We start from the raw sequence: 12456 nt of genomic DNA, 5'->3' as shown, positions 1-12456 counted from the left end.
TCTATGGCCTCTGGCCTCTGTGGGCACATACACAGAACAGAAGACCTACACTCATATACATAAAATAAAATACATAATAAACAGTTTCAAAAGAGCTGTTAGGACTCAACAGTGACTACTGGGAAGGACCACTTCAACTCTAATTTAGAATCTGATTTGGCGCCTCTTTTTTTCTCAATGCCTTCTAATGTCAGCTATGCACAGAGTAGAGGCTTAACTCTAATTAATAAGTAAGTATGAAGCATCAGTGCTGGTCAGCAGGAAAAGAGTGTGTGCATTGAGGCAGTTTTCCGACAACTCCAGTCTTGCATTACTTTTGGGGACCATGTACTTACTGCAAGACAATGGTCTTGAGTTACAGAGTTGGTGGGCAGGAAATGTTAGGACAGTTTTCCCTTTGCTATATACCCACTCAGTCCCATGGCAGAGCAACAAAGAGGCCCTGTTGCTATTCCCACAAAGCAATGAAATTGGACATTCTAAAGTATGGCACACTAGTCTTAGACCCATGGATTTATTAAACCCAATGTTTGCTCCTTTGTAACATGAGATGATAAAATCATTGAGTTCTTTAGAAATGCTGTGTACAGAGGATAAGTATACAAACTGAAGAGTGGAATGACATCAAACCCTAGCTCTAATGTGCACTAGCTTTTCAAGCAAGTTAATTGTCTCTGGTGCCTCAGTTTCCCCATTTGTCATTAGGCTCAACAGTATCTGTTGAGGGTAGTGATGACATGCCTAGTGCTTTTCACATTTGGCATGAGACACTCATCTTCCTACATTTTCTTAGCTTGCATTGAAATGTCCCACAAACATCAGTTAATATTAAAATGCAAAAAGTTTGGGGCTGGAGAGATAGTTCAGTGTAAGAACACTTAGTGATCTTAAAGAAGAGCCAGGTTCAGCTCCCATCATCCACATGGTGGCTCACAGCTGTTCCTACCCTCCAGTTCCAGGGAACCAATGTTCTCTTCTTCCTGTGAGTATTGCAAGCACATGGTGCAGAAACACAAATGCAAGCAACACACACACATAAATAAAATCTAAAAATCCTTTTAAAAAGCTTTACAAACATGAGAACCATACTTGCTTATAGAAAATTACTCACATACTAGTCTATTTGAACTGAATGTTAGGGATTATTTTTAAGTCTCTGACTTCATCTCCTACTTGAAAGCCATATGCCTTGGGGGGTATTATGAAGATGTGGAATGAATACATGGATCTTCTGTTTTGAGTAATAACCTTTTCTGTAAGTCTTTGATTTAAGCGACTAATTGGTTTACTTCATGAGTATCCCAACTTTTCTTTTTTATGAAATGACAAAATACTGCAGATGGAACAGTTCCTTTACAGAAAAAACCTAAACAGTGTAGCCACAATATCTAGCACTGCATTTTAATTCTTATTTTACTAACATTGTATTTTAATTCTTATTTTACTTATTTGCTACTCACAGAGCAATCTAAATCAAAATATAATAAAAGTCACTGTTTTATTCCAAAACTGTGCACGTTTAGGCTGCACACCTTTAATCCCAGCACCCCAAAAGCAGAGGCAAGTGGATCTCTTTGAATTCCAGGCCAGCCTGGTCTACATAGTGAATTCTAGGACAGTCAATGTTACCTAGGGAAACCCTGTCAAAAAAAATAAAACAAAACAAAACAGTGCAAGTTAAAGATTTTGAAATTCTTCATTTCAGTGTCATGGGGGAGTTTCTGGGCTCACTGTTTCTCAAGCTTCCTTTATTTATCCACCCACCCCCATTCTTTATGAGTCTAATATACTCCTCTCCTCCCAGTCTTTTCAGAAATCCTTGATTTCTGTTAGCCGTCTAAGACAGTGTTGCATTAACGGCGTTGGCAGCTGTCATAATGTTGAGCAGCATTTGGACTTTTATCTTCTCAGCAAACATCATCTGCATACTACTGGCTGCGACCAAGACGGGAGAGGGAAACATGTACTCTCCAAATTATTTGGCCAGTTTCTTTTGCGCGTGGGTAACAGCTTTTGTACCGAGTAGTTGTTGGCAACAAAAACACAGAATCGGAGCCAGATTGATTATGGCAGCAGTGTACACTCTCTGGCACCACGCGGACACTCTGGGAGCCTTTCCATTAAGTAAGGAAGAACCACAAGGCTTCACTGACTCCTCCAGTTTTGGCTTGTCTCCTACCCTTGGGCAGCAGGGTCGGAAAGCGGAGGTGTTAAGGAACATAGTAAAGGTGAGAATCAGGGAGGGAACGAGGTTGATCGGCGCGCTAGAGAAGAGGGCGGCCGCCTGGTGTGGGGCTGTAGGCAAGGTGAGGAGCAGAGGGCGAAAATGAAGGGAGCACCTGAGCCGAAAAGCACTACCTCACACTTCTGACACCTGCAGCAAAATTTTCCACCAACAGACGCCGTCCCCCCAGGGCGGGGGCGGGGCGCGGGAAAATAGCGGGGTCCACTGCGATTGGTCGCGCCCCTTTCCACCGCTCCCGCCCCCTGGTGGGCGGGGCGACCCCGCCCCAGTGTCACTCAGCCGCAGCTCCCGCCCCCGCCCCCGCGCTTCTCAAGCCCGCTGGGACTCCAGTTCCCTCGCGGTCCCGCTACCTGGGCGCGCCCGGTCGGCAGGCAGCTTCGGGCCCGGCGCGGGGCGGCGGCACCAAAGGGGAGGGGGCGCGGCGGTGTCTGTTGGAGCGGTTCCCGCGCAGGGCCGCCGGCGAGGGCATGAACGCGGGCCGCCCTTGCCTCGCGAGCGGCGGCGGGAGCGGCGAGGCGGCGGGGCGCCGCGCACAGGCCACGGCCCGGGGCGGCGCCGGGGGGCAGCGGGCCGGGAGATGAGCCTGTCGCCAGCGGCCCAGGAAGCAGCATGCACCGCGATGCCACCGACAGCAGCGGCGTCCGCCGCGGTCCCATGCCCGCCGCTGACGCCGGCCGTGCTGCCCCGGGCTCCGCGGACGGGCTGCGGGCGGCCGACGGCCCGGGCGGGGGCTGGCGGGGACCCGCGGCCGTGGCTGCCCTGGCCGCGCTGGCGCTGTGCTGCCTGGTCCCGGGTTGGGGACCGGCGGCGGGCGCGGGGCCGGGCGCCTTGCTGCTGCGCCTCAGTCTGTACCTGAGCGGCGCCGCGGCCGCCTGGCTGCTGGGGACTCTGGTCGCGCTCGTCTACTGGAGCCCGCGAGCCCGGACGCCGGACTTCGCTTCTTCCTGGAGCCGCCTGGCCGCGGCCGTCCGCTGTCCGCTGCGGGTGAGTACCGGTCTCGTCTCCGTCGCGTGCCCGCGGCCTGGCGCGCGCGCAGACCGCGGGGGGCCCCCGGGGTGGCCTTCCCGCAGCTGAAGCCCGCGGAAGACCCGGCAGTGCGAGCTTGACCACGCTCACGGTTTTAGGCTCTGTAGTTAATTAACTCATCCTGTCAACCAGTCCTCCACTCACCGCTCTGAGCATCCGGTGATCCCGAAGGGTCTTTGATGTTAGGGTGCACTTGGTGAGGGCTGGAGAAAAATCGTGAACGCAGCACTCACAGGACGCAGGCGTTGCACCCTGCACTGGTGATCGTGTTTGGGTCTTCGATCCGTGGCGGGTGGGAGATAACTTTGTGACGGTTTCCAGAAGAGAAAACTTGGTTAGGGTCATCGGGTCCATGATAGCTGGCCCACGGACCTCCTGTATTTGTTTGTACCTATAATGTTCTGTCTTCCACCATGTTGGTTAAGAAGTAATGCAGTTTAGGATGATGTCTGATTTGAAGTGGTGTGTGTGTGTGTGTGTGTGTGTGTGTGTGTGTGTGTGTGTGTGTGTCTGAGTGTGTGTCTGAGGGGGGGGAGAGAGAGGGAGGGAGGGAGAGAGAGGATGCTTGCTACCAAGAAACACTGGTTTGCTAAGAGGAAAAGCTGTCCTCAGCGAGATGTACGTAGCTCATCACGGTTGTGGTTATGGAATTCAGGAAAGAGCTGTTTTCCCCCTCCTTCGTGTGGACTTTATGGTTGCCCTATAATAACCTTTACTTCCCGTCTGTTTATAATAACCCTTTAAAAGATCTTCGTTTTACTGTAATTTGGCTGGTTGATATCATCATAAAATTGAAAATGCCCTAGGACTTTGTGACCAGGGGAACAGCAGTGGCTCAACTTCATTAAAAATGTTTGTTAGAATGACTACTGTCCCCGGGGTTTGTATTTGCTGATGGCACCAGCTACTTACTTACTTCTCTTTCTACTCTTAAAATGACTTTCCAGATCGTGTCACTTCAGAATGGCATCCTCATCCAGTAGACTCAGGAAACTCTGGCACTCTGAAAAAATTAACACTGTCTATTTCGATTTAGCTGTACATTTTTTTTTCATTTTTAACTTGGGGTGGGTAAGTAGATGTGTTCTTCCCCCCCCCTTCTCCACTTCTAATAAGAACTAAGGATTCTAAAACTTTACCATTTTGCCTATGGATCTATAAGGCACACCACAGTTCTTAAATATCGCAAGAACTTATACAGAGTTCAGTACATATTTAGCACATCTACGTGTTCTGGAAGTTTGGGTTGAATTAGAAAGTCAGGTAAGAGTCCTAGTCACTGCAGATTATATCCCTGTGGGGGAACCAGGCAATAAGAATCCTAGTCATTGCAGATTATGTTCCTGTGGGGGAACCAGGCAATAGATAAGTTACTTTTAGATAGTGGTTAAGTGTTTATGAATAAAGAAAGAAAGCTAGAGCTGTGTGGTCAGGAGGGAATGTAGTAATGGAAAGAAGTGGGAATGGTGGTTTCAGATCAAAGTTGAGATGTTATCACTCATCTGTCAAGGTCCCCAAACCTCACCTGTGGATTACTGATCCTGTTTCTGCAAAGTGCACTTTCAGATCTCCTGGCCCACCCTGTTGGATTCACTTCTGTATCATCATCTAGAAAAATGATTTTGCAGAGGAAATAACAAAAACCAGTACCTGAAAGGTGACAAGACAGCATGCATAAATCTGATTTCAGATGTTAGGAGGGGTAATCTTTAACTTGGGGGGGGATGTCTGGTCAGCCTATTTAAGCATGAATTCCTATAATAGCTTTAAGATAATCAGGAAGTTAGTCAGGCCATAGTGGAGGACGCCTTTAGTTCCAGCACTCAGGAGGCAGAGGTGGGTGGATTTCTGTGAGTTTGAGGCCAGCCTGGTCTACAGTGCTAATCCCAGGCAAGGCTGTTATACAGTGAAACCCTGTTTCAAAAAAACAAGGAGGAGGAGGAGAAGAAGAAGAATCAAGAAGTTACTTATAAGTTAAAATTGAAGTGCATGTCAGTAACGTAATATTCCACTTATGATATAGATGCTGTTCATTCAAGCCCATTGTTTGCCATATTTGCAATCATTTGTGTTTCTTTAAACAGGCATTTTCTTTATGAATGGGAGGCACAGACAAGTGGTGTAGTATATGATGTCTGTGAGTTCTGTGGGAGTAGAAGGGAAGCTGGACTCCACAGGTCATCTGGCATATGTGGAGGGGGAGGCTGTTCAGCAGGGAACCAAATGGAGGTGGTGTAGCACTGAATACTATAGAATAAAAAAGAACTATCTTTTCTGTACATAGTGCACTTTGAATGTTTCACATATGAACCAGATAGCATAAGTCTAGTGTCCAACTTACTATCCCATCCCTCCCCTCCTTCTCCTTTCCTCTTTGGCTTCCTTCTGTGGAAGGGGTATGTGTGTGTGGGGGGACTGCAAACATTTTAAAAGTGGCTAAAGATTTGTTTTTTGTTTTTGGAGACAGGCTTGCTATGCGGCCCCGAGTAGCCTTGGACTCTTTAATTTTAGAATGTGTATTAAATTTGATGATTGTGGCATACACATGTATGCATTGCATGTATATGTGTGGGTACACTTGCCCATGTTGAGGCCTTTGATCAACAGGAGATATCTCCATCAAATTGATGGATATCATCGTAACAATGAAAATTGCCCTAGTACTTTGGGGCTAAGGGAATGGCAGTGGTTCAACTTCATTAAAATGTTACTCTGCTTAAGAGTCAGGGGTGGAAAGACTGTGAGAGTCGGGGGGGGGGGGTGGATGGAGGACACCAAGGAAACAAGGCCTTCTAGACACAAGGGGACAGAGGCACCTATGAACTCACAGAGACAGTGGCAGCACCCTCAGGGCCTGAAGCAGACTAAGCCAGATAGGGGAAGTAAGCACGAACCGCTATCTCCAATTGGTAACCACACACAAAGGAAAGATTAGTTTTCTCCAGCAGAGTGTCACTGGATATACAAAGTACACTTAAGGGCAGGCCACAGTGCTCAGCAGTAGATGGCCGACATAAAATGAACTCAATGGTATTTTGGGAGCTTTTTTGTTTGGTTGGTTTTGGTTTTGTTTTGTCTCACAGTGCTCTTTGTCCAGGCATTTTTTAAAACTTGCAACCTTTTGTTTATATATTATGATTTCTGATTTTATTTTTGATTGGGTCTCTCTGTGTATGTGTGTGTGTGTGATAGTTTTTTTTTTTTAATTTTTTTTCCTGTTTGCTTTGTCTTATTCTGGTTTGTTTGATTTATTGTATCTTATTATTGTAAATGCCCCTTTGTATTTTAAGGAGAGAGAAAAAGAAAGGGTGTGGGTTTGGGTGGGTCTGGAAGTAGGGGTATCTGGAAGAAGCTGAGGAAGGGAAGCCATAGTCAGAATATATTGTATGAAAAAAAATCTATTTTCAATAAAAGAGATATCTTCCTATTTTGTGTGTGTGTGCATGCATGCATATGTGTGGGTGCATTGACCCATGTTAAGGCCAGAGACCAACAGTGGTGTCTTCTCTTTCTCCACCTTTTTTTCTGAGACAGAGTCTCACTGAAACTGGAGCTTCCCATTGGAGCTAAGCTGGCTGGCGAGTGAGCCCTAGGGGTCTGCCTGGCCATCCCCTGCAGGTTCTGTTTTTACACAGTATATTTAGCCACCAAATGTGATGGGAATCTAAACTCAGACCCCCAAGCTTTCATAGAGTTCTCAGGCACCTCCTAGCCATCCCTCTGGCCTCTGGCCTTGAACTCTTTCTTCATCTTCCTGCAGCAGCCTTCTGAGTGTTGGGATTGGAGGTGTGGGCTATCACACCTGGGTTTAGCGTATTGTCATGCTTCAGGATGCTTCATAGTGTTTTTGGTTGTAAACTCTATATAATTGACACTTTCTGTTATCGTCCTCCATACCTTATAGGAGTTGAAGGCTGCTCAAGTGTTTGCTGATGATAATTAGGAAAATTAGATTTATTGATGGTCACTAAATTTGTTCTTTTCCTTTCCAAATGACCTTGATTCTAGTGGGTATCTTACATGTGCACAGATTTTGGTTTTACATCAGTGGGACAACTCCTGATGAAAGTAGCTTTCATCCCAGCAGAAATTCCACTTCAACTGTCCATTGTAGTTTTTGGAAGTAAAGAAGCCCTTTCAGATCAAGAAGGTCTTGCTAATTGATGTCTGGGTCCCAGGTGGCAGTTTTTAGCCCAGTTTTGCTGAGAGGCCTGTACAGTGTCATGCCCCTAGTCCCAGATGTACTCTGCAGGGCCCTTTAACCTGTTTAGACCCGAACAGTCACTAGTCACAGGTACTGGATTCTAGCACTTGATCCAAGCAAGGCAATAGCAGGAGAAAAGGGGCAAGGGTGAATCATTTGATGTAGGAAAATTCAGAGCATCATCTCCTTAGTGGAAGAGAGGGACATAGCTTACATTTTGATGAATTAAAGAGATTGCATCAAAAATGTCATTCAAACTTTTTTTTTTAACCTTTTCTATCTCAGACTCTGGACTTTTTTCTCTTTTGTTAGATACAGTTTACTAACTACTTAAAAAAAAAACCTTATTGTAAGTTGGAAAATGTATAATAATAGTGTAAATTTATAGGGTTTAGAGTTATCAACATGATTTGTGAACACAGTGTGGACTATTGTGCTAATGTGATAAAGTAATTAACCTCCCTTGCCTCAAATACCTAATGTTTTCTACTTGATTTATTCCAGGTGAAGAGGAATAAGCAGCTAATGAAGATTAGAGGGCTAATAAAGCAAAGTCTACAGAAGTTGAGTATAGTAGTATGTGGGGAAAAAAGGCGGTGGCCATGTGAAGAAGGCATTAGTGGAAGACTAGAAAGATCATCAGACAGAAAAGTGCAGAAAGTTTGTCAGCTCAAATCAATAAGCATTTCTGAATATCCAAAGCATAACTCATATTCTGATCTTGTTAGGTTATCATTTTAATTTTTGTGTCTGCTGAGTTTCTCAGCATCAGGACATAGTGTGCTCTCAGTAGATGGATTTTGATGATATTTTTAGGTTTCCTAGTGAAGAGGGAGAACCTTGCAATGGTAGCATTAAGAGCCCTGACTTACTGTCTTTATGAGTGCTTACCCCTGTGACATTGGGAGGCTCCAGAGATAAACAAGGGTACTCCCTGTCTAACCCTCTCAGGCCAAGTAGCATTGACTGGCTGGGAAGGCAGATGTTCAGAGGGACAGTAAGAACATTCACACAGCTATCCACTGCTCTACTTGGCTTGAGTCGGGCTGCTGGGATTCCTAAATGGGTTCTTTTACTAATACAAATGTTCTTTGAGTGAAACAAACTTAATTTAGTTACTCAAGAGGAAAAGGAAAGAAACAGGAATTAGAGAGACTATACATAGCCCTTTGTGGCTTTCCTTTATTATACTAATGTGATAAACAATCCTCAATAATTTGATAACAGATAATGGCATAATATATTTAATGCCCTGTTTAGAATATTTGTTCACTTCTCAACTAAGGGAGTTTTGAGTCATGGTGGCCAGTAGGGGGGAAAAATGTGGCTTTTTTTTGGGGGGGGGGTAAATGGCTCTTAAATCTTTGGATTGATATTTGGTTTACAGAATACCAACTTTAAAAAATTTAAATTATAGGACCCTGCCTAATTCTTTGTGGTATCAGGGATACTGCACTTTTAAGTTCATGATGTTCATAATTTCAGGCATACTTTTTGTACGCTATACAGTCACATGATTAGTAGAGGTATATGGAAGAATAAACGTGTGTGTGTGTGTGTGTGTGTGTGTGTGTAGGGAAGCTTTTTTATACAAAGGCTGGTACTAGCAATAGTTGCTGATTATTCTCCCAGATATATTTTAATGTATAAACAAGTACAAATATGTATTCAAGAAATTTTGATATCTATCATTTCATGGTTTATGAACAGTGATAGCACATGTAGGAAAATTATTTTCCTCTGTTAACAAAGGCTGATACATATGAATAATGAATAACTTCAAAGTAGAGCAGAATAATACATAGACATAAAAAGAAATGCCAATCAAAACCAGCAAACATATCCTTGGAAATGAGGAAGCTGTGTTTGAGTTCAGCAGCACTGTCTAAAGGGAGCAGCATACATTTCATGACTTGTTAAAAGAATCCGGAAAACTGTGAGAGGGAGTCGTTGGACCATTTGAGATTTGAGTTGTCAGCGAATGTATCAGATGAGCCCCAGGGACCAAGACTGGAAGATAATCTTGGCCTTGTGGAAGTCCTTAAGTGAATAGAATTGAAGTTAGGGTGTGGGCCTGGCAGCTTTTGAGATTGTCTGGGTACAGGCGTGATGACATTAGAGGTAGGCCACAGAAATGCCCAGTAGATGTGATTGGGCTTAAAGTGAGAAATATGCTGTGGCTGTAGCAATAAAACAGTGAAGAGGGTTAAAGAAGCTGTGTGCTGCCAAGTAGTGGCTTAGGCCTGTAATCCCAACACCCCAGAGGCCTAAGCAGGTGATCTGGACCAGTCTTGGGTGTATTGTAAGTTCCAGCCAGACCAGCCTGAGATACAGAATAAATTCTAGGCCAGGAAAAAGAAAGTAATCAAGGCCTTTCTTTGACTTTATTAGATGTCATTAGTTACAGGGCAGATAGACTTAAGAATATTGTCAAGGGGTCCACCATTCCTTGTAGCCAGTATTCAGTACCAAGCAAAACCAGAGTCCCCCTGTCTTGCTTAGTTTTGTTGTCATCCTGACTTGCCTGGGAATAAAAGAAAGTTCATTTGAAGATTTGCCTTAACCAGACTGGCCTGTGTACATGTCTGGGCATTTTCTTGATTGCTAATCGATACAGCGGGGTCCAGCCTGTGGGTGGTGACCTCCCTGGGCAGGTGGACCCAACCTGGAAAGCCAGTAAACACAGCATTCCTTCATTTGATAATGGACCATGACCTGTAAACCAGCTAGATAAGCCCTTTCCTTCCTCCAAGCTGGTTTTGGTTAGTGTTTTATCACAGAAACAAAGGTCATCTAGAACCCCCCACTGTGTACACTTCAGTGTGAAGAGTGAAGTCTTGAGATGTTAGTGTTCTACTCTCAACCTTCTCTTCATTCCGGTCATTCATTCCCTGCTTGTTTATTTCCAACCCTAGAATCTTAAGCAGCTTTTTGTTTGGGGAGTATGCAGTGATGTCACCTTGGTAATTGATGTTGCTTGCTTAAAAATGCTGTAAGGTTCATTTCTAAACCATATCACATTGGGATAGGCAGTGTCCTAGATTTTCTTTTAAAATGTATGTTTTCAATTGTACAAAAAAGGTGACTCAGCAGGTTTGCTGCAGAGGGTATGGGCTTCAGAATGAACAGTGTCTGCTGAAGGCTGTTAGCATTCAAATGACTGCATAGAAACTTGATTTTTTTTTTTTCCCTTTAAACAGTAACTGGACTTTGAAAAGAGAAATGCAAACTCAACAAGCATAACAAAGCAGTGCTGATTGCAGAGGTTGGATGCAGAGGGCAAGAGTAAGCCTTTCTTGGAGACCTTCTCTGTAGGCTGTGTGCCAGGGTAGGTCCAAGACACACCCTGCTTGAGTCCTGAGGTACATTCCTGTAGTTTATTCAAACATGGTAGAGCTTTCCAGAAACCTTCATGCATGTGGATGGACATTTGGGATCACATGCTGATGTGATAGCTAGGCTTTTGAGGGTGCCTGATCTTACCCCGGGGCTAGGCTAGTCTGCACTCACCAGCTCCTTTAGGTAGTGGCCTGTCCTTGTATGTTTTTTTGACCTGGGAATTCCCATGCCTGAATAGCAGGAAGCTAGTTGTAAAGGAAAATGCACATAAATTTAAAGTACAGTACCTCTGAGGCCTACGAGGAAGCAGTGAATTGTACATTGTTAGAATAAGTTGTAGACTTGTTTGTTAGGGCCTGTTTAATAAGGTTTCTATCTTCATGTTGAATATACCTTTTGGAAAATTAATTTGCAACTTCGATTTCTTATATAACTAGATTAATAGTTCTCACCTTCATCTGTAAGAAGTAACTAATTGCTATAGGCTTTGGTGCTCCTCTGAAAGTAGCACCCTACCATCTGATCTCACCCATACTCCCTTTCCACTCTTGCTCCTCCCCATTCGCCCTTGCTCCTCCCTTTTGCCATCTACATTTCTGTGAGTTAGTGTCTCAGTTTCCTCAGTTCTTGCTTGATACAGAGCCTCCAGGAAAAAGGAAAAGGCATTTCTTGGTGCTCCACTGTTTCTCCTCCGTAGAGCTGCAGATGGGTTAATTTGTCGGCGGGGATGGCGGCATCTTTGTTGTCATCTTTTGTCTTCCTCTTCTCCTTCTTCCATCTTCCTCATTTTTTTCTCATTTTTAACCCCCTGAGCTATTTTTGATGCTTTATAGGAACTAGAAAGGTTGTCCTGTTTCTTTCACTCAGTAGTATGAGTCCTCCTGACATCTTCATCGTCTCCCCTTGTACTCCTTGCATGTGCCCACTCCTTTCAAGCTCCCATGTCTGGACCCCACTACAGCAATTGCAACAGTCTCAGTTGGTCTGTCTGCCTCTGTGTGGGCTCCTTCGTTCATTTAGTCTTTAAAAAGGCAAGCCTATGCAGATCCTTCTTTGGTAGCATGTGTAATTAAAGCCTGTCAGCAGCTTCCTGTTGTTATTTTTAGCTCTAGTCTGAACTGTGGCAATTACTTCCACTCCAGCTTCAGTCCTCAGCATCAAGTTCCCTGTGCCTCTAGACTTGAGGGCTTCTGCCATCCCCTTTGCCTGTTCTCTTTTCTGCCTTCAGCCCTCAGTATTCCTTGCATAGAGACGTTTTCCCTGAATTGATGGGCTCAGTAGCACCAAATACTTCTTCTTGTGCTTATCACAGTTTGCATTTTTCTTTTCCAAGACAGCATTTCTCTGTGCAGCCCTGGCTGTCCTGTAACTAACTCTGTAGACCAGGCTGGCCTGGAACTCAGAGATCCACCTGCCTCTGCCTTCTGAGTGCTAGAATTAAAGGTGTGTGCTTCTACTGCCTGGCTCACAGTTTTAATATCATGCAATTTGGGAGTAGCCTTGTGTCCTTTGTCATTAACCCTTGTACTCCAGGCAGAAACTGGCCTCTGTTATCTTTAGTACTTCACTAGGAGACTTGGTAGCTGAGGGATAATTCTGGAATGAATCTGCCAGTTGCAGGCGGTAAGAGAACAGGGTTTAA

The 12456-nt window shown here is 44.7% G+C and overlaps 2 protein-coding genes across 4 annotated transcripts in view; one reads left to right on the top strand and one right to left on the bottom strand.

Moving 5' to 3' along the window:
* Window positions 1-3245, bottom strand: part of Cfap97 (cilia and flagella associated protein 97) — a 38931-nt gene extending 35686 nt beyond the window's left edge. The window contains exon 1 of the mRNA XM_051182368.1: window positions 3098-3245. The gene's annotated coding sequence lies outside the window, so the exon portion shown is untranslated. The remainder of the gene's footprint in view (window positions 1-3097) is intronic.
* Snx25 (sorting nexin 25) overlaps window positions 2636-12456 on the top strand; it is a 93742-nt gene continuing 83921 nt past the window's right edge. For 2 of the 3 annotated variants that reach the window (XM_051182362.1, XM_051182361.1), the window contains exon 1: window positions 2636-3229. In XM_051182362.1, the coding sequence (XP_051038319.1) occupies window positions 2855-3229 (375 nt within the window). In that variant the 5' untranslated portion in view covers window positions 2636-2854. Of the gene's footprint in view, window positions 3230-3446; window positions 3468-12456 lie in introns of those variants that run through there. The other variant, XM_051182363.1, reaches the window with a different exon arrangement.

This window comes from Phodopus roborovskii, unplaced genomic scaffold, assembly GCF_943737965.1.
Source record: "Phodopus roborovskii unplaced genomic scaffold, PHOROB, whole genome shotgun sequence".
Taxonomy (NCBI): Eukaryota; Metazoa; Chordata; class Mammalia; order Rodentia; family Cricetidae; genus Phodopus; species Phodopus roborovskii.
This window is presented reverse-complemented; position numbering and strand designations above follow the sequence as displayed.